Source organism: Orcinus orca, chromosome 3 (genome assembly GCF_937001465.1).
Source record: "Orcinus orca chromosome 3, mOrcOrc1.1, whole genome shotgun sequence".
Lineage (NCBI taxonomy): Eukaryota > Metazoa > Chordata > Mammalia > Artiodactyla > Delphinidae > Orcinus > Orcinus orca.
This window is the reverse complement of record NC_064561.1, coordinates 120,308,715-120,334,455: the sequence shown is the minus strand read 5'-3', so window position 1 is coordinate 120,334,455 and position 25,741 is coordinate 120,308,715. Positions and strand designations below refer to the sequence as shown.

Sequence of the window (25,741 nt, the reverse complement as noted above, 5' to 3'; positions counted from 1 at the left end):
CACAAAGGTTCCCAAGACCTTGGAGCAGCACCACATAAGAAGGGGTAACTGCAGGATATTTCCATTCTTGCGACCACAAAAGTGAAGTGAGCCAAAAAACACAGTGGGAATTAAACGAAGTAGGGTTAAGTTTTCATTAAAGGCTGTGCTGTGCATTCACCACTCCTGGTTGCCCTGGCAACCAGGCTCCCTCACATGCTAATGACATTATAATGAGAAAAAACACATGCAAATGCAGTAAATAGTAATTAGAGGCACAGCCATACATGGAGTAGTGAGCTCTACCTTGGGAAGGTCTGAGAAGGAGCTGGTGAAGGGTTTGTACTGAAGACAAAGAAAGAAGTGATGAAAAACATTGAGTTATGTACAAAAGAGTTAAGTTGAGCCTGCATAGAGTATGCTTTAGTATTTGTCTCCTGCAAATACATGTTGTTTCTCCAAGCAGAATTTAGTCAAAGTCAGAAGTCATGCAATTGTACATCCACATTGTCTTAACAGTCTACCTGTTGGCGTCATTAACTGGAAAGAATCTTAGCTGTATTTGCTTTAGATTTGGAGCAGCTGTAGCAGCCTGCTCCTTGGAGTGCTCTCTCTGCCCACACTGGGCAGGGCTGGGCTCGCCCAGACAAGGTAGTGGAGCCAGAATATGTAGCCAAGAGTCAGTCTTGGTGAAGAGAGAGTCTTAAATGTGTTACTTCGGATGAGACAAGTAGGATCAGTGAGGGACTATATTTGGTTAATATAAGGTGACACATGCTGTCTGTGTCACTGGAAATGTGTCAGGAGACACTGGGTGACTGCCTTTCTCAGGTGTGATAGGTAGGGCTTTTGTTTGCCTGAATGGTTAGACTCAGAGTCTGTGAATCTGTGCTTGATTTCATTCTCTTCCCTTTATTTCATTATTCAGGCTCTTCTTTTCTGTCTTTTCTATTTTTATTGCCACAGTCTGTCTGTGTATCTTTCTTGGAAATGGCTAGAAAATGTTACATTACCTGCTTCACATTATCCCAATTCTTTGATTTATCTTTTTTGGTGTCAGCTGAATAGAAATTGCAATAGCTTTTGAGGTCCATAAATGTTTACTGTTCTTTTCTCTTCTCTAAATTAAAAAAAAAAGTTTAAAAATTTCATAAGAAATGCACGTATACTTTTGTAAAAATCTGCACTAGTATATTATTAAAAATGAAAGTAATTTAGACATACATGTCAAAATGTTTTAAGTGCCTTTCAGCTACCTCTCATCCCCCTGCCAATTCCCAGTCCCAAACTTCTCCTTGGAGAAAACCAGTGTTAACAGTTTGGAGAGTAAACTTCAAAATCTCTTCCTATGCACTCATATATATGGTTATTATATATTATAATGTACACTATTAAGACATTATTCATATCTAACACTTATTGAGGGATTACTATATGCCAGACACTGATCTTTTTTGTATATTAATTCATTTAATCCTTAGAACCGCCATTTGAGGGATTTTATAGAAGAGAGGAAGGTCAGAAAAGTTAAGAAATTTTTTCACGGTAACAAGCCAAATTTATATCTGAGGAAGTCTGATTTGGAGCTCATGCTTTCTCTCATCACACTGTCCTACCTGCCCTGCAGGTAACATATACATATATGTTTTCTTTTTCCATATATGTGGAATCAATCATTTCATATGATTGTTTTTAAAGTAGTTTTTTAACTTAATATCCAGAGGTTATTCCATATCAATAACTTCTATCTGCCAGGTTTTTTTTTAAATTGTTACATTTTGTTCTCTTGTTCAGATGCACTATAATTTAAGCTTTCCTCTATTGATGGGCATTTAATTTTCTATGGCAAATGATACTTTAATAAATGTCCATGCAAAACAATTTTTATGTGTACTTATTCTTATTTCTGTAGAATAGATAAATAGCATTATTGAATGAGAGGGTATGCTCACTTGACATTTTGACAGATGCTGAAAAATTGGCACAGCTATCACTGCCTTCTTGAACTACTCCTCGGTGCCTGAGACGCTGACCTTGTGGTTTCCTTCTACCTCTCAACTATTCTTAGTGGCTTCCTCTGCTGCTTCCTCCTCATCTCCCAATAGCTCAACTCTGGAGTGCCCCAGGGCTCAATCTTTGGACTTCTCTTCTCCAATTAGACACTTTCTCTAGGAGATCTTACCCAGCTCCTTGGCTGTAAATACTATATATGCACTGATGACTCTTGAAATTGTATTTTTAACACCTATTATGTCCCTGAACTTCAGGCTTTTATATCCAGCAACCTGACATACATTTTAGTGTCTATGAGGCAGCACATTTAACTCACTTTCACTTATCCTTCCCCCTCTCCCTCACAACCTACTTTTTCCACAAATTTCCCTATTTCAGTAAATATTAGCTTCTAGTTGCTAGGGACAGGAACCTGGCATTCCCCTTGAGTTCTCTCTTTCTCTTACATCCCATGTTTAATCCATTAATAAATCCTACTAACTCTATCTTCAAAATATATCCATAATCAACCACTTCTCACCACCTCCACTGCACCACTGTAGCCCAGGCTGCCATTATTTCTCGCCTGGCCTGTTGCAATAACTTCCTAACTAATGCCCATTAGGAATCTGGTCTCTAAACAGCAGCTACAGTGATCTTTTAAAAATGTGAGTACAATCATAACAGTCTGTGCCTCAGAATCCTCCAGTGACTTCCGGTCTTTGTCAGAGTAAAATCCAAAGCTCTGACCATGACTTGCATGGCCTAAATTGTTCGCACCCCTTTCCTCTCTAGTCTTAAATTCCATCATTTTCATGCTCCTTCACTCTGCTCCAGCCATATACTATCTCTGCTGTTTCCACTATGGAGTCTAAGTGCAGCTCATTCCCACTGTCTAGTGTGTTCATAAAGGTAGCTTTATGACTTATTCCCTACTTCAGTCAAATCATCCCTCACCTTATCAGCAAGGTCCCCCTGTCTGTCCACCATATGTAAAATAGCCTCTTCCTAACCCTATCACTTCAGTCCCCCTCACTCTAATTTATTTATTTTTATTGCACTAAAACCATCTACTGTACATATTCAGTTGTTATCTTCTTCGCCCTGCATCTGTTCCTCCAGAGTGCAAGCTGCCTGAGGGCAAGAACTTCTGTCTGTTTGGTTCACTGCTGTATTCCTAGGGCCTAGCACACCATGTTATATGAACTAAGTGCTAATATTTGTTGAATGAATAAATGAGTGAAAGAGAAAGGCAAAATTTCTCTCCTGACTGGAGCAATTTATATTCTTAAATAGTATATGAGTATGCCCATTTTCTCATACTCTCTAGACTATGAGATATTACTGATTTTTAAAAATTTTCATTCTAAAAGGTGAAAATGATATATTGTTTCAATTTGCATTTTCCTCATTACATTGGTGTTGAGCATATTTTTATATGCTTATTGGTCACTGGTATTTCTTCTAGGAATTTCTTGTTTATGCCCTTTGTCTCTTTTACTGTAGTTGTTTATCTTTGTAATAGTGAATTGTAGAAGTAACTTATATATTACGACTATCAATCCTTCATTTCCTATATGTATTGCAAATATTTTTTCCCAGACTGTCACTTCTCTTTTGACTTTGTTAATAGTATCATTTGTCAAACAGGAGTTTTTTAATATTTAATAAATCTGCCAGTCTTTTGCTTTATGGCTTCTGGGTTGGTGTTTTGCTCAGGAACTCTTTCCTAACTTCAAATTAAGAAAATATTCTCTTATATTTTCCTCTAGACCTTTATTAGTTTATTTTTTATGTTTAGGGCTTTAATCCATCTGGAATTTATTTTAGAGATTGTGAGATGTGGTAATGTAGTTTGTTTATTTTATTTAATGGTGAACTGCTTGACTTCATTTCGTTATTGACTCATCCATTCTTCCATCTGTGATCCAAATTCTCTTTTTATCATATATTAAATTCCAACATGTAAATGTGTCTATTTCTAGACTCCATACTCTAATCCCTGATCTATTTTTCTTTTCTGTCATAATAACATAGATTTTAATTATTACTAGTGCTCTTTAGTTGGTTTTGATATCTAATAATCCTATCATTCATTGTTTTTTAAAAATTAATTACCCCATGCATTTTCTTTTAAAAGTAATTTTAGAATCATTTTACAAGTTTCATAAAAAGCTTGTTGGGATTATTTTCATGTCCTACAGTACAGTTATAGAGTTTCCTTGACATAATGATAGGTATTTTCCTGGATATTTGACAATTTGTGTTCATACCAGGAATAGTGTATTTTATCTTTATGATTTTAACTGATTATTGCTACAGTTGTAAAGTTACTGATTTGTATATATTGATTGTTTTCCTGGCCACTCTCTGAAACTCTCTTATTTTATTGCTTTTTCTGTTGATTCTCTTAGATTATTTAAACAAACAATGAAATCATTTGCCATTTTAATCTTTTTCTTTGAGAACTTTCTTCAGGCAGTGAGCTGGGACATTTGTAGAGCTTACCTTGTTTATTTCCTTTTCCTCAGAGATCACTGTCCTACACTGCCTGTGTCCAACATCTTCAAACCCCAATTTCATATATTTTTTGTTTGGTTTTCTAGTTGTTTAAGATGGGAGAGTAGATCTAGTCTCTGTTATTCTATCATGGCTAGAAGACCAAAGAAACACTTAGACGAATGCAAAAATTCTTGAAGGATACCAGTCTATCGCCTTATTATATGAAATGTAAATTTAATGAATACTGGTTTTAAGCTAAGATTCTGTTAGATACATGACCATCAATTCAGCTGGTCTGTTTCTAAACCTATGGTTGGGAACACAGCATGGCGAGAACATGATTAATTCATGGAAATGAGGAAAGACTCTCTAAGATTTGTAGCATAAGTGTGGGGTGAGGTGGTGAGCTTCTCCTCCTTCTTGTGTCCACCTGGCTTTCACACAACTCCTGCCTTGATGCAGAGGCAACCTGCTAATGTCAAGCTATGGGAAGCAGGAGTTCTGATGGAAGATACAGAAAGAGAGGGAATCAGTATAAGAGCTTTAAACACGCACAGGCTTGGAATGGAAATGACTATGAGGGCAGAGATTGTGACTAATTCTGGAAAATATGTCAGGAAACTTTTGTTACATCAATAAAAAAGGCTGAGTGGACAACATCCTCCCTCTCTCCTTCCTCCTCTTCACTCTTCTTTGCCAGCAGTTTGAGTTTGCCACGTTTCTGGTTTTGATCCAAGTAGTGGATATTGAATGCTCTTTTTGGCACGTAGGATGACTCCAGTAAAGTCTTCAATCTCACATTATCCAGGTCCCATGCATAAAAACAGTGAGTGTACTACTGTGCAGCCTTCTGTAAAAGCTGTCAGTACTTTCATCCCCGTTATTGGTCAAAGCCCTTTTGTTTTCCCGCAACAGCCGTGAGAATCTGGCCTAGTATCTTCAGGTTGAAACAGCTTCTGAAACACTGGCCTCCCTCAGCTGTTCTGGGCAACTACCCCTGTGTTAGGTGCAGGAGCTGTGGGACTGCCTTTCTCCCACCTCTTCCTGCCTCTTCACCTGTACTGGGCTGAATAGTGTCCCCCCAAATTCATGTCCACCCAGAACCTGTGAATGTGACTTTATTTGAAAATAGGGTCTTTGCAGATGTAATCAAGTTAAGACGAGGCCATACTGGATTAGCGTGTGTCCTCAATGCAATCTGACTGATGTCCTTCTAAGAAGAGGGAAATCTGGACACAGAGATACAGACACACAGGAAAGAAGGCATATGAATACAGAGGCAGAAATGGGAATGATGTGTCTATAAGTAGGCAACAACCAGTACCTAGAAGGAGACAAGGAAAGATTCTCCCTTAGAGCCTGAAGAGAGAGCATGGCCCTGTCGATACCTTGATTTCAGACTTCTAGCTTCCAGATCTAGACCTGTGAGAGTAATCTTTTTTGTTTTAAGCCAGCCATTTTGCGGTATTTTGTATGCACCCATGCCAGGAAGGCCTTTCTCACCTTCCTTTCCTTCTTCCCACCCACACAGCAGGATCCTTTTCTCAGTAAAACTGCTTAAGATCAGGCATCCTTCATTTCATGAAAAAATAGGAAACTTAATAAATTATTTGTATGGCTTTGCAAGGACAGTGCTTTGAAATGAAAGTGACAGTTTGCTACCCTGATAATTTGCTACTGTCTATAGAATTTCTTTCAATTTATTTTATTAAGTACAAAATTACTTTAATACTCTTAATTTCCTTGAATAATTCCCTTATAACAGGTAATTTTATAAAAATATTATTTATTAGAGGAATAAGATTTGGAGTAACTTTAAATTTAGAAATCAAGATGGAGAAGCTAGAACTTGGGTCATCTTTGTTTTCTTATTTTATCTATGATATTAGAAAAGCAGTGATAAACCTTTGAGAACATTTCATCTAGAGCAAACAAAATATGGTAAAATCTCTACAAACTTAAATTGAAAGTAGAAACAAAGAGAGAAAAAAATTTTTTTCTATAGCAGGCCCCCATCTCCTCTCCAATCAGTTATAGCATTTGTTGGCCAATCCTTGGGCACAAATAAGTAGGAATGCTCTTGGAAGCAGAACCAAATTGTTCAATATAATAAAAAGTATGAGGGTACACATGGAGGTCCCACATTTATGAACTGAAAGTTGAAAAATCAAAATGGGCAGTTTGGAAAACCTGAAAAAAAATTATTAAAATGTGAAAGAAGGAAAAGAGAATGAAATTCCACAAAAATGCTTAATAGTGAAACAACATTGTAGAGATATCTGTTGAGAGTGTTAATAAAGAAAATGGAACCAATGTGATCTAAACTAACTTTTGATGCTTTGGCTCCAAGAAAGAGAGGGATTTAGCATTATTTAAACTATAACCACTTTTTAAAAATTTGCATGAAATAAGCAGGCTGTGCAAGTACACATCAACAGGTATGCGTGTGTGCTCATCCCCGCCCCCTCTCCCCAATAAGGTCATCAAATTGGTCCAGTAACCTCCTTTTCTGGGCTAACAAGTGGCTGATTTTCTTCTGCTCTTCATTCCCTGGGGTCACTGCACTTGCTGTGCTTTTTTTTTTTTCTAATTTTTGAATTTTATTTTATTTATTTTTTTATACAGCAGGTGCTTGCTGTGCTTTGACCTGCCTTTGGGGAAGGGGAGAGCAGTGCGTTCTACTGCTCATCTAGGAAGTCAGAAGGGGTTAGAGGTAAAAAGCAGAGGGACTTGGTAGGGTAGGTCTAAGAGTCCTGTCAGGGAAAGGGAGTTGGACTATTGTAGGAAAACTAACTAAAATGAGCACAGTGCTGGGGTTTTCAATATGTCTTTATTGAATGGAATTGAAAATTGAAGGCCCTAAGTGGTATAAAACAATGTCCACTTGAGAAGCAAAGTGAAGGTATACCATAATTAGGTAGTGACCTAGGAAAGAAGTATTGGCCTTATTTTGGTTTAGCAACTAGAGGGTAAGTTTAAAAAGGAGAGAAAATAAAAGTTAATATTGTATGCAAGAACATTTTATGGTTCTTAGAGTATTATTGATTGCAGAGAGTGGAAGGAAAGCACAGTATTACATTTTTCTTTCATGGATTGGATTTTTATATTTAATTAAATAACTTTTACAAGGTAAAACAATACATGATCATTGTAAAAATTCTAATAATATATAGATATATAAAATACAGATGAAAATATTTCCTTCCCTCTCCTCTGACTCAATTTTGTAGTTTATTTTCTATGCACATGTAAATATATGTACGTTTATAACATATTTATGAAAGTGGGATCATTGTTTTGTAACTTACTTTTTCCACCTAACAGTACCTAATGGACATCTTTCTTTGTGAGCATATATAGAACTATCTCATTATTACTGATAGCTACATAGTATTCCATCATATGGATGATTTAAATTTGTTTAAAGGAACCCCTATTGGTGACGAATAACTCAGTTATGCTCACAGTGATCCCTGTAACCTTTAACAATATATCAATACTTTTAATTCCTGATTTTTCATTTTTGGATAGTAACTATTGATTCCTGCTGTGATAGATGAGGAATTTAGAGTACTTATACTATATCCCACATTCCTTTCTGTTCCTCCTTCTGATTTTTAAATTAATTATATTACTATTTTTACATCATCAAGATTTATAATATTTAGATTCTGTTCAGTAACTATAATTAGTCCTCTGTGCTTTGTTTATAGGTTGATTAGAACTTTAAACCTAATAAGAGTCTGTAATGAGTATGCTAATGTAAACAAGAGTAACTGCTGAACTAAGTATTGTAAGAGAAGGCCGTATAACCCTCTGACACATGGCTGCCTTAGAGAGAATATTTCAAGTTAAAATCCCACAGATTCTCTTTTAGTTTCATACCATGACCATGCTAAGAAAAAGCTCTTTTAAACTGGGCAGAGCCAGAGAACCTCCAATTAAGGACCAATGGTCACCATGTTTTGTGGTTTAATTCCCAGGTAGTGAACCAATGTGTTCAGTAGTCATTCACACCTTAGGTCACACAGATAAAGGCAATAATCATAACAGGTTATGTTGTGCAAATGGTGAAGCAAAGGGGTATGGGCCTCTGTTGGATGCGACCACACATCCAGAAGAAGATTTAATTCTTTCCCAGAAGGACAGCTGCTGCTCCCTCAGCTGGAATTTATTATTATCTGAGGTGTATCTCCAACCCTCTCCCCCAGAAAGTATGGAGAAGGTATTGGTGGACTATTCAATAAATGGCTGTGTCATGTTTAATAAACTCCAAAATACTACAAGACCAAGGAGAAGACCAAGGTCTTTTTCAAAGGTGAAATATGTTATATACCTACTTTTACTTTTGGGTTTTTGGTTTCTTGAGTTTTTGCTCTTTTGAATTTTTGCCTGAGTCAAAGGCTGGCAGTTACCCATGAATCACTTTGACTGGATCTGGTCACTCTTGATACTGACTCAGAGGCATCAGAGTCAGCCATGGTCAACATCCACAAACATATTGGGAAGGTGTAGCAGTATTGGTTAGTGAGATTGGGTGGGGGTTGGGGCACGAGGAGACGTTTTAATATATTCAAAATTGTGTTCTGGAGGATCTCTAAATCCTTAACAGTTACCTTCATACACCATCTAACTTTCAGGCTTTAAGTTTAGTGTCTGACTTACCCAGTGTAAGCTTTGCTTTTCAGCAGCAGTTTTTCTTTTTTTTTTTTGACCCCAAGATTAATTAGCTCTGGGCAGTTACTGGTAGTATTGGTTTGATCTCTTACAGAGGAAAGAATAACCACTTGAGATCTGTGGCTTAGGTTTGGCCTGTTCCTCAGGGTTCCATTGGCCTTGAAGGTCCTGTTGTTTGTTCAGTGCCAGCAGTGACGTAGAAACTTCCTCTTGTCTTAATTCCTCCCCAGTGGCCTTGACAAGCCCTTCCTGCATCTGATCATTATGGGCAGTTAACTTGAGTTTACATCCTATATGCAATCCTTTATTCCAAAGCAGGGCTGAGGCTCTTAGATAACCACCTAATTTTTTAGACAGCAGTGTTTTTCTAGAGTAGATTGTTAAAAGCTTATTAAAATTCAGCTACAAGAGCCCCATAGTTATTTGGGTAGCTCGATTCCAGCAGGCATAACATAACTGTCTGAGTGGCATAGCTTTTGACAGCTTGTAGGAAAGCAGACCTAAACATGTTCTGTTAGGAAATCCTTAGTATGCAGTCAGTACTACACTAGAAAACTTGGTTGTCTCTCTAGGGTTCTATAAGGCCTCCAGAACATTTTCTCCTGAAAAGTTCACGTTGGAATCCATTGCAGCATTGCGCTGGCCTGGAGGCATTTGTTCAAAAGGCAATCAATGAAGTATTTGTTTAACATGAAGTGTTTTTTGTATATAGGCACAAAAGGGTTTGTACACTAAAAAAGTAAGTTTCCTTCCCACCCTCCTTACCCAAACCTCAGAGGTCATTACTCATACCAATGTCTTGGGTGTCCTTTCAGATATCTTCAATGTACACAAGCATATGCGTTTATATTTAAACAAATGGTAGGATAATATACATATATACATGCTGTTCTGCATATTTTTAACTTAATGATCTATTTTGGTTATTATTCCATATGAATACTTATAGTCACTTTTTTATGACTGCATAGCATTCTATTATTTGGATATACTATAATTTATTTAACCAATCCTCACCTATGGGCATTTAGGTTATTTCCAATACTGTGCTATTAAAACAATACTTTAATACATATCATTGCATGAATTTTACTTTCTACATATGCAATTGTATCTGTACGATAAATTCCTGGAAGTAGCATTTCTGGATGGAAGGTATGTGCATTTTAAATTTAGATAGTTATTGTCAACTTGCTCTACAGGGAGGTTATACTAATTTAAACTACCCTGCCCTTGGCAATGTATGAGAGCGCCTGCCTGTTTTATCCACATCTTTGTCTACAGAGTGTATTTCACTTTGGCTTTCTGATCTTTGCCAATCTGATAGGTAAAAAATGGTATCACATAGTTTTAATTTGCATTTTTCTTATGGGTAACATTGAACATATTTTTATATGATTAAAATCCATGTATACTTCCTGTTTAGTGAACTGTCTATTTATATCATTTGCTTATTTTTCTATTGGGCTGTTCCTCTTATTGGTTTGTGAGAACTATTAATATGCTGAGGAAATTAAAGCTATTTATATATTGAAAAAATTAGTCCTTTTCTATGATTTGAGCTACAGATCTTTTTTTCACATTTTAATATTTGCCTTTTGACTTTATGGTGTTTAGAATTTTTTCCATGCAGTAGAATTTATCATTATTTTACATGACTTCAAGATTTTTATTTACTTTTTAAATATCCTTTAAAAACTTTTAGGGAATTCCTTGATAGTCCAGTGGTTAAGACTGTGCTTCCACTGCAGGGGGCACGGGTTTGATCCCTGGTCGGGGAAATAAGATGCTGCAAGCCTCACAGCCAAAAAAATAAAAATAAATAGATAGGGCTTCCCTGGTGGCGCAGTGGTTGAGAGTCCGCCTGCCGATGCAGGGGACGCGGGTTCGTGCCCCGGTCCGGGAAGATCCCACATGCCGCGGAGCGGCTGTGCCCATGAGCCATGGCCGCTGAGCTTGTGCGTCCGGAGTCTGTGCTCCGCAACGGGAGAGGCCACAGCAGTAAGAGGCCCGCGTACCACAAAATAAATAAATAAATAGATAGATAGATAGATAAAGGAGTTTATAATCTTCCAGTGTTTTCATTGTGAACACATTTATGGTATTGTTTTCCTCATTTAAATCTTTATTCCTTGTTTTGGCATAAGGTGAAGGGCATTCCATCTAGATGACCTGAGGAGTTTTGACTGTGAGGATGTGTTCTCTTTTTATTAGTGGTGTCTGGGTTACATACAGCACCTGCATTTCCTATTAGTTTCTCTTCTACAGTGACATTGTGGAGCAACCTGCTTCGTGGCAGTGGGCAGCAGGGAGTCCTGATGGCAGAAGTGTAGTTGGACATGGGAAGGTTTTAAGTTATGAGATTACTGGCTGTTACAGATGACCAGGTCAAGGCTGGGCAAGTTGCCAGAGAGTAGGGTTTGAGGTGGTAGTGAAGACCATATAAAAAGCAGTCTCAGCACAGTCGAAGCTCCAAGATGAGCATCCACAGAGGCAAGTTTAGTATGTGGAGTGCTCCGAGTGAGCCCTGGAATTCCTGAAAGTTGGGAGCTGTTTGTGGCCTTTTCTGCAGAGGCAGCTGCAGAGTCTGTGGTTGGCTCTGTTCTCAGAGTTCAGAAGGGGACTCCAGTGAATTTAGTGCAGTGGTTCTCTACCCTGGCTTTTCATTAGAGGCTACTGGGAAGATTCTTACTTCACCAGTCTGAGGGTGGACCCCAGCAACAGCATTTTGAAAACTCCTCAGATGATTCAGATGTGCAGCTAGGGCTGAGAACCACTGTTTAATGCAGTCAGTTTGCTGTCCCACAGGGATTGCAGTGCTCCCTGCCTCAGTGCTTCCAAATGTGCACACAAATCACCTGGGATCCTGTTAAATACAGATTCCAATTCAGAAGGTCTGAAGTGGGACTTGGGATTCTGCATGTCTAACAAGCTCCCAGGTGACCCTGAGGCTGCTGGTCCCCAGACCGCACTTTGAGTGGCTTGAGCTTGTTATTCCATGTGCAGAGCCTGGCGTATACCAGTCCGCGAGCATAAGTAAAGATCTTTCTACCATGATCCTGCTCTCTGGCAGAACTTGCTTAGTGTAGTAGAAAGAACACAGGCCAAGAGGCTTGCCTTCTACTTCTAGCTCTGCCCCTAATTAGCTGTAAGACAGCTTAAAAGTGCTTCAGTCCTTCACCTTCTTATCGCTAAAGCAGGAGGGTTGAACTGGGTAAGCTGTAAGGTTCCTTTTGTTCCACCTCCTCCCATGCAGGTCCAGGGTGTTTTCAGACTCTGTGGGGATGAGGTTTTTATGTGGAGGACAGTCTAGATTCTAGAGTAAGGACCCTGGCTTCCCTTTGCAGCCTTTCTTTCTCTAGGGATGGGGACTAGGCCCTGATCTTAGGATCAACTGGAGGAAGTAAAACTAATCAATGTTAAAAAATTAAAGGAGGTTAATGTTAAATTGTAAGTAGAAAAAGAATGCAGGGAAGCTAGAGCAGAATGTCCACTGGAATTTTCAGGGGGAGGTTTGAGTTCAACTTTGTTTACTGGCCTTGATTTACTGTAGTGCCAGTTCAGAGGGCAGTTTTCATACCTTTATGTTTGTTGTCTCTAAAAAAGCATCCTTCAACAGTGAAGAATAAAACTTTTTCTGCCTTAAATTAAAATGATGTGGGAGAAAGGCCTACTTATGTGGAAGTAAATGTTTGAAATGCTATAAAACTCTCCTTTTTCTATATTTAATTTTTCAAGGCTAATCTTGACTATTAAGAGATTGATACTGAAAAGAAAATCACCATGACCAAATATAGGCTGAGTCAAAAACTCTTTTGCACCTCCCTATAGACACTAATAAATAGTATCAGAAATTGCCTAAAACAGAGATTTAAATTGCTTAAATTATAAATAATACTGAAAATAATGTCTCTATCTTAAAAGATACCAGATAATTTATTTAGATTTTATAACATAGGTATACAGGAATTTCTGACTCACCTCTTTGATGTCAAAGGAGGTGTATTTTGCATTGTAATTAGAGTTTTACTAAATTGTAGCTTCCCTTAGGAAGAGGTTGTATGACCAGCACTCAGGTATAGAAAATATGAAATAGAACATTTATCCTCATTTGATGAATTATACTCAGTACACACAGTTTAGCTCTGACTTTTCTCTGAATATCCTATGATTTTTTTTCTCTGTTGCTAGATTATTTTTATTTTTTTAAATTTTTTTTTGGAAAAGAAGTGAAACCATCTTTTTTTTTTTTTTTTTTTTTTGCGGTACGCGGGCCTCTCACTGTTGTGGCCTCTCCCGTTGCGGAGCACAGGCTGCGGACACGTAGGCTCAGCGGCCATGGCTCACGGGCCCAGCCGCTCCGCGGTATGTGGGATCTTCCCGGACTGGGGCACGAACCCACGTCCCCTGCATCGGCAGGCGGACTCTCAACTGCGCCACCAGGGAAGCCCTGAAAACATCTTTATTAATGGATGATACAAATATTATAATTATAAAATCAAAAATAGTCTATAAACAAACTTAGCAAAGTTGCTGGCTACAAAGTCGCTAGATTATTTTTAAATTGCAGACTGTGAGTACTTTTTCTCAGAAACACATACTATTATGGTTTTATTGTATTTGGTAAATCTTTTATATAATCAGGTATTGATTATCATAATGAGAGTGATAATATAATACAGTAGAAAGTCTCATTTTAAACTACTAAATGCAATATAGGTCACTTTATAAAAAGATTATTTTGGTTACAAGTGACAGAAAATCCAACTTAAGTTGGGTGAAGCAAAGAAGGGACTTTTGGGGTCCATGTAATTGAAAAATTTGAGGGTAGAGCTAGCTTCAGGTATGATTGGTATAAATAGTGTAATCAGGATCTGGTCTCTGCATATTATGGCCTTGCTTTCCTCTACATTGGCTTTATTCTCAGGCTCCATTTAATCACATGATGGCTGCCAACACTGCCAGGGTTTTATCTTTCTGGTTCAAATCTAGTAGAAACGAGAATAGCTTTCACTAGAATTTAAAACAATAATTCCATCTACAAAATGTAGAACTTTAGTGAAATAATAAAAGATGATAGTATTCGATGCCTAATAGCTTACTTTACAGGCAGGAAGGATATTCAAAATATTTAACAACCTATGGTAGTGGCATCAACCAGTCTGAATGAGTTGGCTGCAGTCAATCAGAACTAGTGTTGATCATGCCCAGACAGCAGGGCGGCCCCTGTGTGAGTCCTGGCGGGATGACAGCCTAACTAACTGGGAGGTATTAAAAAGGTGCCACCAGATTTCTCAGAAAATATAGTTTCTGTATTAGTTTCCGAGGGCTGCCATAACAATGTACCACAAACTGCGTGGCTTAAAACACAGAAGTTTATTCTCTCACAATTCTGGAAGTTGGAAGTTGGAAATCAGGGTGTCAGCAGGGCCATGCTCCCTCCAAAGTCTCTAGAGAAGAATCTTCCTGTGCCTTTTCTAGCTTCTGGGTAGTTGATGGCAATCCTTGGCATTCTTTGGCTTGTAGTAGCCAAGTGTCCCTCTTCTTATAACTACACTAGTCATATTGGATTTAGGGTCTAGTCTATTCCAGTATGATCTCATATTAACTTGATTACATCTGCACAGACCCTATTTCCAAATAAGGTCACCAACAAAGTTCCCGGTGGACATGAAATTTGGGAGGATACAATTCAACCCAGGATAGTTACCTAATATCAAATGCTCTTACATAGTTGTCATGACACAAATTTTAAAAAATACTCAATATTAAATAGCTCACAAACACTCTAAAATTGTCTTATTTTATAGTTAAAAACTGGGTATTTTAATCTTAGTAAAAGTATTTAAGTAAATTATGAATTTTTTAGTTTGGATGCTATTTTGTATTTTTTTTTTTTTTTACTATGTCAAATTAAGTAACCATGTTTTTCTTAATTATAATTATTTTAATTCTGTTAAAATATGAATGTTAGTGTGACATTTTGGTGGAGAATTAATAATATTCATTGATATGTGAGTATGTTTGTGCATGACAAGTTATTACATTTTTACACTTCATTAAGTTCAAACAAGTTTTGCCTTAAAAAAAATGAAACTTACCACAATTAGATGAACATCATCCATTAGTGTATTTAACAGCAAGTATAAAAAACAGAAGAGAAATGCAACTGGTGAGGGGCTTCGAAATCATATCTTACAACAAACATTTGAAAATGGTGGTAATTGTCTTCAACTCTTTGAATAATGGCTCTGTGGAAAAGAGTTTAGACTCTAGAGGGCAGAACTAGAACCAGTGAATTAAGGTTAAAGGGAAATATTTTAGTGCAATGTAGAACTAAACTTTCTCAATGAACAATGTGTCATATGCCAAAATGGAGGTGGTAGTCATGTAAGGGAGTGAAGTGCAGGCTCCTGGAAGTGCTTAGGAAGGTGCTGAATGATTACCTCTCTGGGACCTTTTAATAGAGATCTTCCCTTGAACAAGAAATTGAAATAGAGGGTCCCTTCTAGCTTCAAGATGCATGTCCTCCTAAAATTTCTATTTCTGTATATGCCATGAACATCAGTATTAATTATGTGACAAGATATTTCTATAAGTTTAGATATTTTTAAACAGCTGCCAACCCATTGTGTTCTATGAATTCTATGCTTTGAAATGCTTGGGGAATAAAAGGGATTTAATCTAAGAGAAGAGGAAACATCATTAATAGGTATGAAAAGTAGGGGATTAAATTTTCTATTTATTGATTACCTACTATGTACAGGGGTATTGGATGAATTTCTTTATCCGTATTATCTCATTTAATATACTTAGTTTTTCATTGCTCGGTTTGGAACTTACGAGATGCTGTAGATCTTAGAATGATGAGTTCTTACAATAATTGGCATTTTCTTATGTATTGTTTGGTGATGGAACACAGGACTGTTCTGATGGCTACATGTGCAAAACACAGTTTCAAATTAAAAATGGGACTGCAGTGTCACATCGAGGAACATCTGCCCGTGTACAAACATGTCTTCCCATGGAGGTGAGTGATTTAACATGTCATGTTTTCCTTTTCAGTCTTTGTAAAGTATAAAGTAAAAATTTAAATCTGATAAATAATATATTTTAAAAATTAACTGCCATCAGATCCTGGACCTGCTGTAGGGGGAGAAGTGAACATCATTTGTAGGAGGTTATTTTCGATAATATTGAGAGCAGGAACTGTGGTAAAGTTAAGATTCACTCCGGGTCTATACAGATTGTAGTAAGCCTTCACCCTTTTGGTTTCTCTTGCATCTAAAGACCACAGATGCCTTCTGTTGCCTGTTGATTTTTTCCCAGTAAAATCCCACCAGGATAATACAGGCCTATACCTCAGCTGCTTAATACATGGATGGAGATCTCTTTACCTAGTCTGCCTTTAATTTTTCTCCTATGTCCTTTAAAATATGCTGGATCCGGGTCTCATTCCTTAGGCAACTTTAACCTTGACTTGAAAATCTTGCTAAATTAAAATTTAATAAGGTGCTAATAACGGCTTAATGGTTTTCTGGGATATTTTCAATTTTCTTTTTATCAAAATGCAAATAGCCTTATTGTACTTTATATTGTTAATAAAATTTTTTATATATCTATTGTAAAAATAAACAGTAGAGAAATATATTAAAAGAGTAAAAAAACTCCCATATGTCCTTCAACTGGAGGTAACCACTATAATATTTTAGTAAGTATCCTTATACATATTTCTGTCATACACACACATACATACTTGTGTTCTGCAATGAACAAGCATAGCATGGATATCTTTTCATGTCAGTAGATGTAGATATCCCTAGTTCTTTTTTAATATCTCCATTGCATTCCATCCTATGGATGCACCATAATTACGTGGAACCCATATTGAAGTAAAATACTTGAATTTTAAAATTGAGGGGCTTCCCTGGTGGCGCAGTGGTTGAGAGTCCGCCTGCCGATGCAGGGGACACGGGTTCGTGCCCCTGTCGGGGAGGATCCTACATGCCGCGGAGCGGCTGGGCCCGTGAGTCATGGCCGCTGAGCCTGTGCGTCCGGAGCCTGTGCTCCGCAACGGGAGAGGCCACAACAGTGAGAGGCCTGCGTACCGCAAAAGAAAAAAAAAGAAAATTGAATCAGTGGGAATCTAATTGCTTTAACATAAAGAAAGAACTCTAATGCTTAGAATTCTGAGTATCCTGGTAAAATGGGAAAGGAGACTTTTTTGTGAAGTAAGAGTCCTTTCTTAGGACCTGTTAAATCAGTTCCCTGGGACAGTCCAGCACTAACCCCCTCTGACTGTGTATGATGCTGGCCTGGAAGTAACTCTCGCCTGTACAGTTTAGCTTGCAAGTTATTCCTGAGGGTAGGTAATAAGGTAAGTGCCCCCGAGTAGGTGTTCAAATCTTGATTACTGTTTCCTGGTTCAAGTAACCAACATCCTATCTGAAGCCAAGCATGTTGGGAAGCTTTTCAGTTCATTATATATTAGCTTTAAAAAATACACATGGAGATGATGATTTAAGAGATAAATTACTAGTTTTTGCCTAACAAGTTGTCAGACATTTGAAAAGCACTAAAAAGTGGTGTTGACAGTGTGAGGGAACTGACACTTTCTGGTTGATGTTTTAACTTTACAAAGTTTGAAGACGTGCACATACTATGAACAGTCTATTCCAATTCTAGGAATTTAGCTTCATAAAATATATTTTTTCAACATTTTTTATTTTCAACATTTCCCAACAAATTTCAAACACATATGAAAAAGTTGAAAGAATTTTGCAATGAACATCCATGTACTCATCACCTGGATTCTACCATTAACATTTTGCTGTGCTTGCTGTATTACATATCCATTCCTGATTCATGTATCAATACATCTTCTTTTTTGATGCAGTACTTTTACATCAAAGTAAATTGCAGACAAATACTTATAAAATAATCAGAAATGTACACAAAGTTTTACATGCAAGTATATTCATTTTACCGTTATTTATAATAGGAAAAATAGAAACTAAAATGTTCAACAGTGGTGGATTAGTTACTTACAGCACATCTCTGTGATGGAGTTTGTGATTCAGTAGGTTTGGACTGGGGCCTGAGAATTTGCAATTCTAAGTTCCCATGTTATGCTGATGCTGCTGGTACAGGGACCACCACACTTTGAGAAACCACTGCAGTACTTTATAATACAATTCTTAGCATATTTGAGATGGTGTACAGCTGAGATGGTTAGCTAATATGATGTATGGTAGAGTTGATATTGCAATAATCTTGATGAGATAAAAAATGTCTTAGGTTGAGCCTGATATGGAGATTCCTGTTAAAATGACTTATTAGGGATGTGTTCTTAGGAGAAAAAGAGTGCCAGAAGCAGGACAGAACAAGGGATAAAAGCTAAGGAAGATTATGGTCTCACTAGAGACTAACTTTAGTCTGATCTCCTTGAAGCTCCGGATACTCAGAATTAGTCCTACTTTGTGTCCTTGAGGCTGACCTTTTGTACTCTGTAAGTTATTGGTTTGTCAGTCAGTCACTGGCTGACGTAGAGATAGACATAGCTTCCCAAGCAAGATGGCTCCAGTATTACTGAGAAATTCTTCAGAGAAGGGGGCTGCTGTGTGTTATCAGCCAACAATTACACCGGCCTTAAGGGGACCTGGGTAGGGCACCAACAGCGTCTACTACCAAAGGGTAATCTGAAGCCAACAAAATGGCAGCTGTAGGGAAATTTATGTATAAGGTCTGCATTGACATGACGGAAATTTGTTTGAGAAAGAGCGAGTGATTTTAGTTGACCATAAGCTCAAGATAAGTGAAAAGAATGCCATGGATGCTAGAGAAAATAACTGGAACCTAAGCTACACTAATGAAAGCATTTATAAATGGATTCCAAATATTGTCTGGGGACCCCTGGAGGGTCCCTGAAAGAGGGGCCCCTGGAGGGACCCCTTTCAAGGGGTCCACAAGGTCAAAACTATTTAACAATATTAAAGTATTATTTACTTCCATTCTCCCCGAGTTTTCCAGAGGCTACCTATGTGTGATATTGCAACAGAATGAATGCAGAAATAGTTATAGGAATCCAGCTGTTTTTAATTGAGTCAGACATTAAAAATATTTGCAAAATGTAAAACAATACTGCTTTACTTACTCATTTATGTTATTTTGGAAAACATTTATTTTTCATAGAAATTTGCTGTTATATTACTATGTATTTTTAAAGTGAATTAACAAATTTTTTTAAAAATTCAATTTTAATTTCTAATATAGTAAATATCCATATATATAACTCTCAAACAAAAGTTCCTTGGAATCCTCAATGAATTTTAAAAGTATAAAGGAGTATTGAGACCAGAAAGTTTAAAAATCACTGATCTAAAGGAAATATTACATTATTACATGTGAAGAGCAACATTGATAGCTAGAATGCATAATGAATGAATCCATAAATAATAGCTGAAAATAAATCATAAGTAGGGTTTATCCATTCAAAGAAGCATGCCATGGGTGGGCTTGAAAATATATTATTATGAGGACTATTTGGGAGCTCTGAAGACCTAGGAAGGTTAGTTGTCTTAAGATATCTAGAAGGCTTTCCTGTGGAAGACAGAGTAGACTCATTTTGTTTCTGAGGATAGAATTAGTTTGTGTCTGGAAATTATTCTAGACAAGTCTCTCTACTGTTTAGAGTTGCCTATAGTGAAATTGGTCAACTTGCAAAGTTGTGAGTTCCCTTCCCTTTCATGGAGATGTTCAGCCACAGAGTAGATAACCCTTTCTCCATAACAGTAGTCACTGATGGAAATGTTCAGATGCTTAAAGCACCAGGCAGATGATGAATGAGTGAAGTGGGGTGATGGGAAGTGGTGGGAGCTGTGGAGAAGTGGAGAGGGAATGGCTCATCCAAAGGGATAGTAGAAATGCAGCTCCAGGTGGGTTTAATTGAAAAACAAACAAACTGTGCAGGCCAAATAAACCATGTGTATGGGTTCAAATGGTCCTTAGGCCACCAGTTTATAACCTAGCCTCTAATATTATAGAAAGGAGTCCTGCATTGTGTAGAAGACTGAGCCAGGGGACCTCTGAATTCTCTTTAGAATTTAAAGCCTGATCCATATCTGTATATCACCTTTCCTATTTATTTGAAAGAATGCCTCTACTAATAGTTGCTTTAAAAAGATTTTTTAAAAAATTGGCCATGTATGAAGTGCAAAGTCAACTCACTTCTTTGTTCTAACCAGAACCGGCAGTCTTGACTGTAGAAGGGTAGCTGGATTCATGATTTTTATGCCTGTGAGTTTAAACCTTTAATAAACAGGATTTTAAAAATCAAAGTGAAATATAATGGAACATATAAGTGAAGTAATTTGTGAAAATCATAAACTATGTCTTTTTTGAATTTTTAAAATATAATTTAAAATGATACTTGAAAGAGTGAGATGATATTCAGAAATCTACTAAATATATTGGGGTAACTTAGTTCTGGTTTTGGGGAGCAGGAGTTCTTATAGGTTAATCATTAGATAAGACATTTATTGTTGAGAGTAGTTTATATGATTTGCTTGTGACATTTCTGAGTTTGTGAAATAACAAGACTGTGGCAATTTTTGAACAAGATCTTTTCTTTACCAGTGACCAAGAGAAATTCATTGCTTCAATTTAAAATCTTATAAATGTAAGTGAATATTTTCAACAGGAGCCAACATAATCAACACTGGTTCTTGAATATCTTATTATACGTAACACTAATTTCTTTTTTTTTTAATTTTTATTTATTTATTTATGGCTGTGTTGGGTCTTTGTTGCTGCACACGGGCTTTCTCTAGTTGTGGCGAGCAGGGACTACTCTGTTGTGGTGCACGGGCTTCTCACTGCAATGGCTTCTCTTGTTGCAGAGTACAGGCTCTAGGCACACGGGCTTCAGTAGTTGTGGCATGCAGGCTCAGTAGTTGTGGCTCGTGGGCTCTAGAGTGCAGGCTCAGTAGTTGTGGCACACAGGCTTCGTTGCTCGGCGGCATGTGGGATCTTCCCCGACCACGGCTCAAACCCGTGTCTCCTGCATTGGCAGGCGAATTCTTAATCACTGTGACACCAGGGAAGTCCGTAACACTAATTTCTATAAGTGAATGTTGGTGCTAATACTTCACTTTATCAACTTAGGACTTTTTGGATTTAACTGAAGACTTTTCTTAGAGAAATTAAGATATCATTTAACACTAGTGAAAAACATGATTTAACATGTTAAATGCTTTAACAAATATGAGCTTATTGTGGAAAGTCTTATCAAAGCCTTATTTACATAAATAAAACAATAGTTTGAGAATGGAAGTGGGAGCAAAGGCTCTATATTCATGTTAGACAATTTTTTGAGGAAAATTAGTCATTAACCTTTAAAACTCATGTGAATATTATTGCAAAATAACTACTAAACTTTAAAAATATTTTGTGGGCTTGCCTGGTGGCACAGTGGTTGAGAACCCACCTGCCAATGCAGGGGACACGGTTTTGAGCCCTGTTCCGGAAAGATCCCACATGCCACGGAGCAGCTAAGCCCGTGTACCACAGCTACTGAGCCTGCGCTCTAGAGCCTGTGAGCCACAACTACTGAGCCCGCGTGCCTAGAGCCCGTGCTCCACAACAAGAGAAGACACCGCAATGAGAAGCCTGTGTACCTCAATGAAGAGTAGCCCACACTCACCACAACTGGAGAAAAGCCCGCGTGTAGCAAAAAGACCCAACACAGCCAAAAATAAATAAATAAGTAAATTTAAAAAATGTATTTTGTAAGGTTCTAAATTAACTCACTGGCCAATAAAGACTACAATGACTAGAATGAAGAAACAAGGTGTAAGTTTTTTTTTTATCATGTTTAACAGTAAACTACTCTAAATAAAAGGAAACAATGAGATGAATATTCAACATGGATATTGATTGTTAATAATGAGTAGTAAAAATTATTAATGAATGCTTAGAAGAGGGAAACGCCTGAAAGTCCTTCCTGTAGAGCTAGCTTTTGTCTGACATTGCTTTGCATTTTATTTTTATCTCTAACTTCTTCATTTATGAAATTCTGAATCAGTTTCATAGAATAGAGATGGCCCAGTTTTTGCCCTTTGATTCATTCAATTTAGATACCCATAAATATTTATTTTAGGTTGGTCAGTTATTTTTTTATATTATTGAAGTTTGGATTCTTCTGTCTGAAGTTCCATTTCTTCCTTTTGATGAGGTATCAGAGATGGGTATTGAGAATATTTTATTTATTCATTTACTATCTTCATTACTTTAAAGCCTGAGGTTACACCTTCAGATTAAATTTTTTAAAACTATGAAAATGATAGATTCATAAAAATAGTAATAGTATGCTACTGGAAAAAGGGATTTTTGTCCTAGGGCCTTGTAGTCCACTAACTGGGACTTGCCTTAGTCCAGGGCAGGTAGAATATTATAGGGAGCCCTGAACAAAAAACAACCTATCGTAAATTCCCTGAAGCGTAAAGCTGAGAATCAGTAACAGGAGATGATCTCAATTGCCAAAAGAACATATTCAGAGATTGATGATCTTCTGATGTAACCAGGTCTTCAAATATACACATTTGCCCTAAGGATGTTGTTAAGTGGCTTCTAGGATGAGTAATGTTTTGTATGTCTGAAATAGACTCATATGTCAGAATATTGTGGGTTTTTTTTTTTTAATATATAATGGATAAATGACAAGCTACTGTTCTCAGTGTTAACAATTTCTCTGTAAAGCAACTGCTATTTTTAGACTGGCGTATAGACATGTTGATAAATGTAAATGATGAGTAATAAGCATGATTACCACTAGTATTTGAAAATGTAATTATTAAAGTAATGCTAACATACTAGAAAGTCTGTTATATTTAATGTGTGTAGATGCAAATAAAAGTACCTGTAATAGTCAGTATTTATTTATTGATTTAATGAATCTAATGCTGATAGATAAGTGGATTTTTAAAGTAAATAACTATTAATACAGCAGACCCCAATCCCACAATACCATTTTTGTGTTTTTCTTGAGGTATTATGAAAATGTTCAAAGGCAAAGTAAATTTTAATTTTGTCTAATTTAGAGTATAAATATATGCCACACAGTAAAACGCATGCTCCGCAGCATGTGGGATTTTAGTTCCCTGATCAGGGGTCCCCTGCATTGCAAGACAGATTCTCAACCACTGGACCACCAGGGAAGTCCTGGAAGCATGGAATCTTAACCACTGGACTGCCAGGGAAGTCCTCCTTAGTTAAGTTGAAAAGGTTAATTTAAAAAATATTTTCTGGGGCTTCCCTGGTGGCTCAGTGGTTGAGAGTCCGCCTGCCAATGCAGGGGACACGGGTTCGTGCCCCAGTCTGGGAAGATCCCACATGCCGCGGAGCGGCTGGGCCCATGAGCCATGGCCGCTGAGCCTGCGCGTCTGGAGCCTGTGCTTCGCAATGGGAGAGGCCACAGCAGTGAGAAGCCCGCGTACCACAAAAAAACAAACAAACAAACAACAACAAAAAATATATATATATATATATATATTTTTTTTTTTTTTTTTTTTCCTGGAGTGAAAGAAATGCCCATCAGCATAATATTCTATGCAGGGCTCAAAAAGTCTAAAGAAATTGAATGTTGAAATGAGAATGTGAAATATCATGGAAAACTGCAATCTTTGGATGTTTAAAAGATTGGGTTTTTTTTGTTTGTTTGTTTTTTAGCTTGAATGAAATTAGCTACTTGGCAGGATTTTTTTTAAGTGTCAGATAAGGACTATTATATAGAATATTGTTTTACTACAAAATTATTGCCTAGAACTAAGGACATTCATATATGTAGATTGCTACCTATATAATTGGACCAATATAGCTCCCAATATTTCTTTCACTAGTACCTGAAATGCTCCTATTAAGGAGGCTTTATTAAAAATGTGGATGGACTATTTTTACAGGGAGAGAACAAAACATTTTCAGACTGGAATAGTGGTTTCAACCTTGCTCCTAGACTCTAAGCACTGACCTGGTTAGATCACTTCGATCCCCGCTGTGTCCTTAGCATCTAGCCCAGTGCCTGGCATATTAATGCCAGAAACTAATGTAGCCTGTATCTTGATTTTTCTGGATTTGAACTTTCTAAAATTCCCTTCTCTCTGAAATACTGTTAACTTACTAAAAGTCAGCAATGTTACAGTAAATATTTTGTCATTATCAATTTTTTTGTCTGTTTATTAAATGGTACTTATTAAATGAAGTGGCCAGTAATATTTCTTAAAGTTTATTTTTGTATTTACGTGCCTAAGGGTGAAAAATAACTTTACATAAAATAAATGGAAATATCCAAGTATTGTCTGAAATCTGTTGCTTGTAGAAGTGCCAAGGTATATTAAGATGAAATTTCGATCACCAGTTATCACAAAGGACCGAAAGTGACGTATTTGACAGAAGATCTTTTTCAAGAAAAGTTTGCCAGCTTCCACACTGGAGCTTTTACATGTAAGATGATTGGTAGTTTAGAGTTCTTTTTTAAAAATAATAAACAAATGAATATTTCAGGAAACCTCTGATAGACTGAATCAGGTGGAACTGATTTAATGTTATGGATAATTACATAATTAGTGCTGTAAAAAATAAACCATACCGTCTACTTGATGGACTGGAGCTGCTGTGAAGGAGGTATGTAATTATACAATCAGCATCCTCCTCCTATGCTGATTCTAGGTAATCCTTTTTCTTCCTTGTCTGAGAAGGGGCTTCCTGTCTTGTGTTTCTTGATGTTAATTTTAAATGAACAGAGCTGAGCATTGAGTAGTTTCCAGTCCCTTGATAAGTCTTTCCATGCTCCAGGTCTGAGTGAGAGCATCCTCTGAGACCAGTGGCTTTCAGACTTTTTTGATATATACCCACACTAAGAAATACATTTTACATCAGGACCCAGTACACTCCATACACACATACCTGAAACCAAGGTTCATGAGAAACAATGTTTATTCTTTTTGATCTACCTACTTATTAATCTATTCTGCTCTATTTTGTTTTTTTAAAAATGCTGAAGTCCACCAGTTGACTTCAGAACCTCCTAACAGCTCATGACTCACATTTAGAAAATGTTAGTTAGATCCTTGATGATTGCTAATGTCAGTGGAAGGGATTCAGAGAGTAGCATAATGGGACTGCCATGGGCTTTAGGTAGCAGGTGGTGTGGCATGGTTGAAAGAGCAAGGGCTTCGGAGTTGGGAAAATTTGGTTTTAAATCCCTACTTTTCCTCACTTTAACTGTGTACTTTGAACATGTTACTGAACCTCTTTGAGCCTCAAATCCCTCATCTGTAAACACAGATTCCAAATATTTGAGGGAGTCAGGAAGTGGGGAGTTGGGGGCTCTATATTAAATTATGTCATGGAAGAAAGCACCTGACCGTTGCTGAGAAAGTGGTAGGTGCTTCATAAAGTTTATGTTCCTTTCCCCACTCTTTTTCAGTTTCAAACACCTCACCTGGGGAAGGGTGTGGTAATAACCCCTGCCTCACAGGGTGGTTGTGAGGATCACATAGGATAATGGGAGCCAAGGATTAACTAATGTTAATTTTTA

General features: G+C 37.2%; 1 protein-coding gene across 6 annotated transcripts in view; it reads left to right on the top strand.

The window, feature by feature from the left end:
• ATG10 (autophagy related 10) overlaps positions 1-25,741 on the top strand; it is a 227,450-nt gene that overhangs the window by 41,615 nt on the left and 160,094 nt on the right. For 4 of the 6 annotated variants that reach the window (XM_049708312.1, XM_004281642.3, XM_049708311.1 and 1 more), the window contains exon 3: positions 16,073-16,180. The exons of the other annotated variants lie outside the window; for them this stretch is intronic. In XM_049708312.1, the coding sequence (XP_049564269.1) occupies positions 16,073-16,180 (108 nt within the window). The remainder of the gene's footprint in view (positions 1-16,072; positions 16,181-25,741) is intronic. 6 annotated transcript variants of the gene reach the window in all.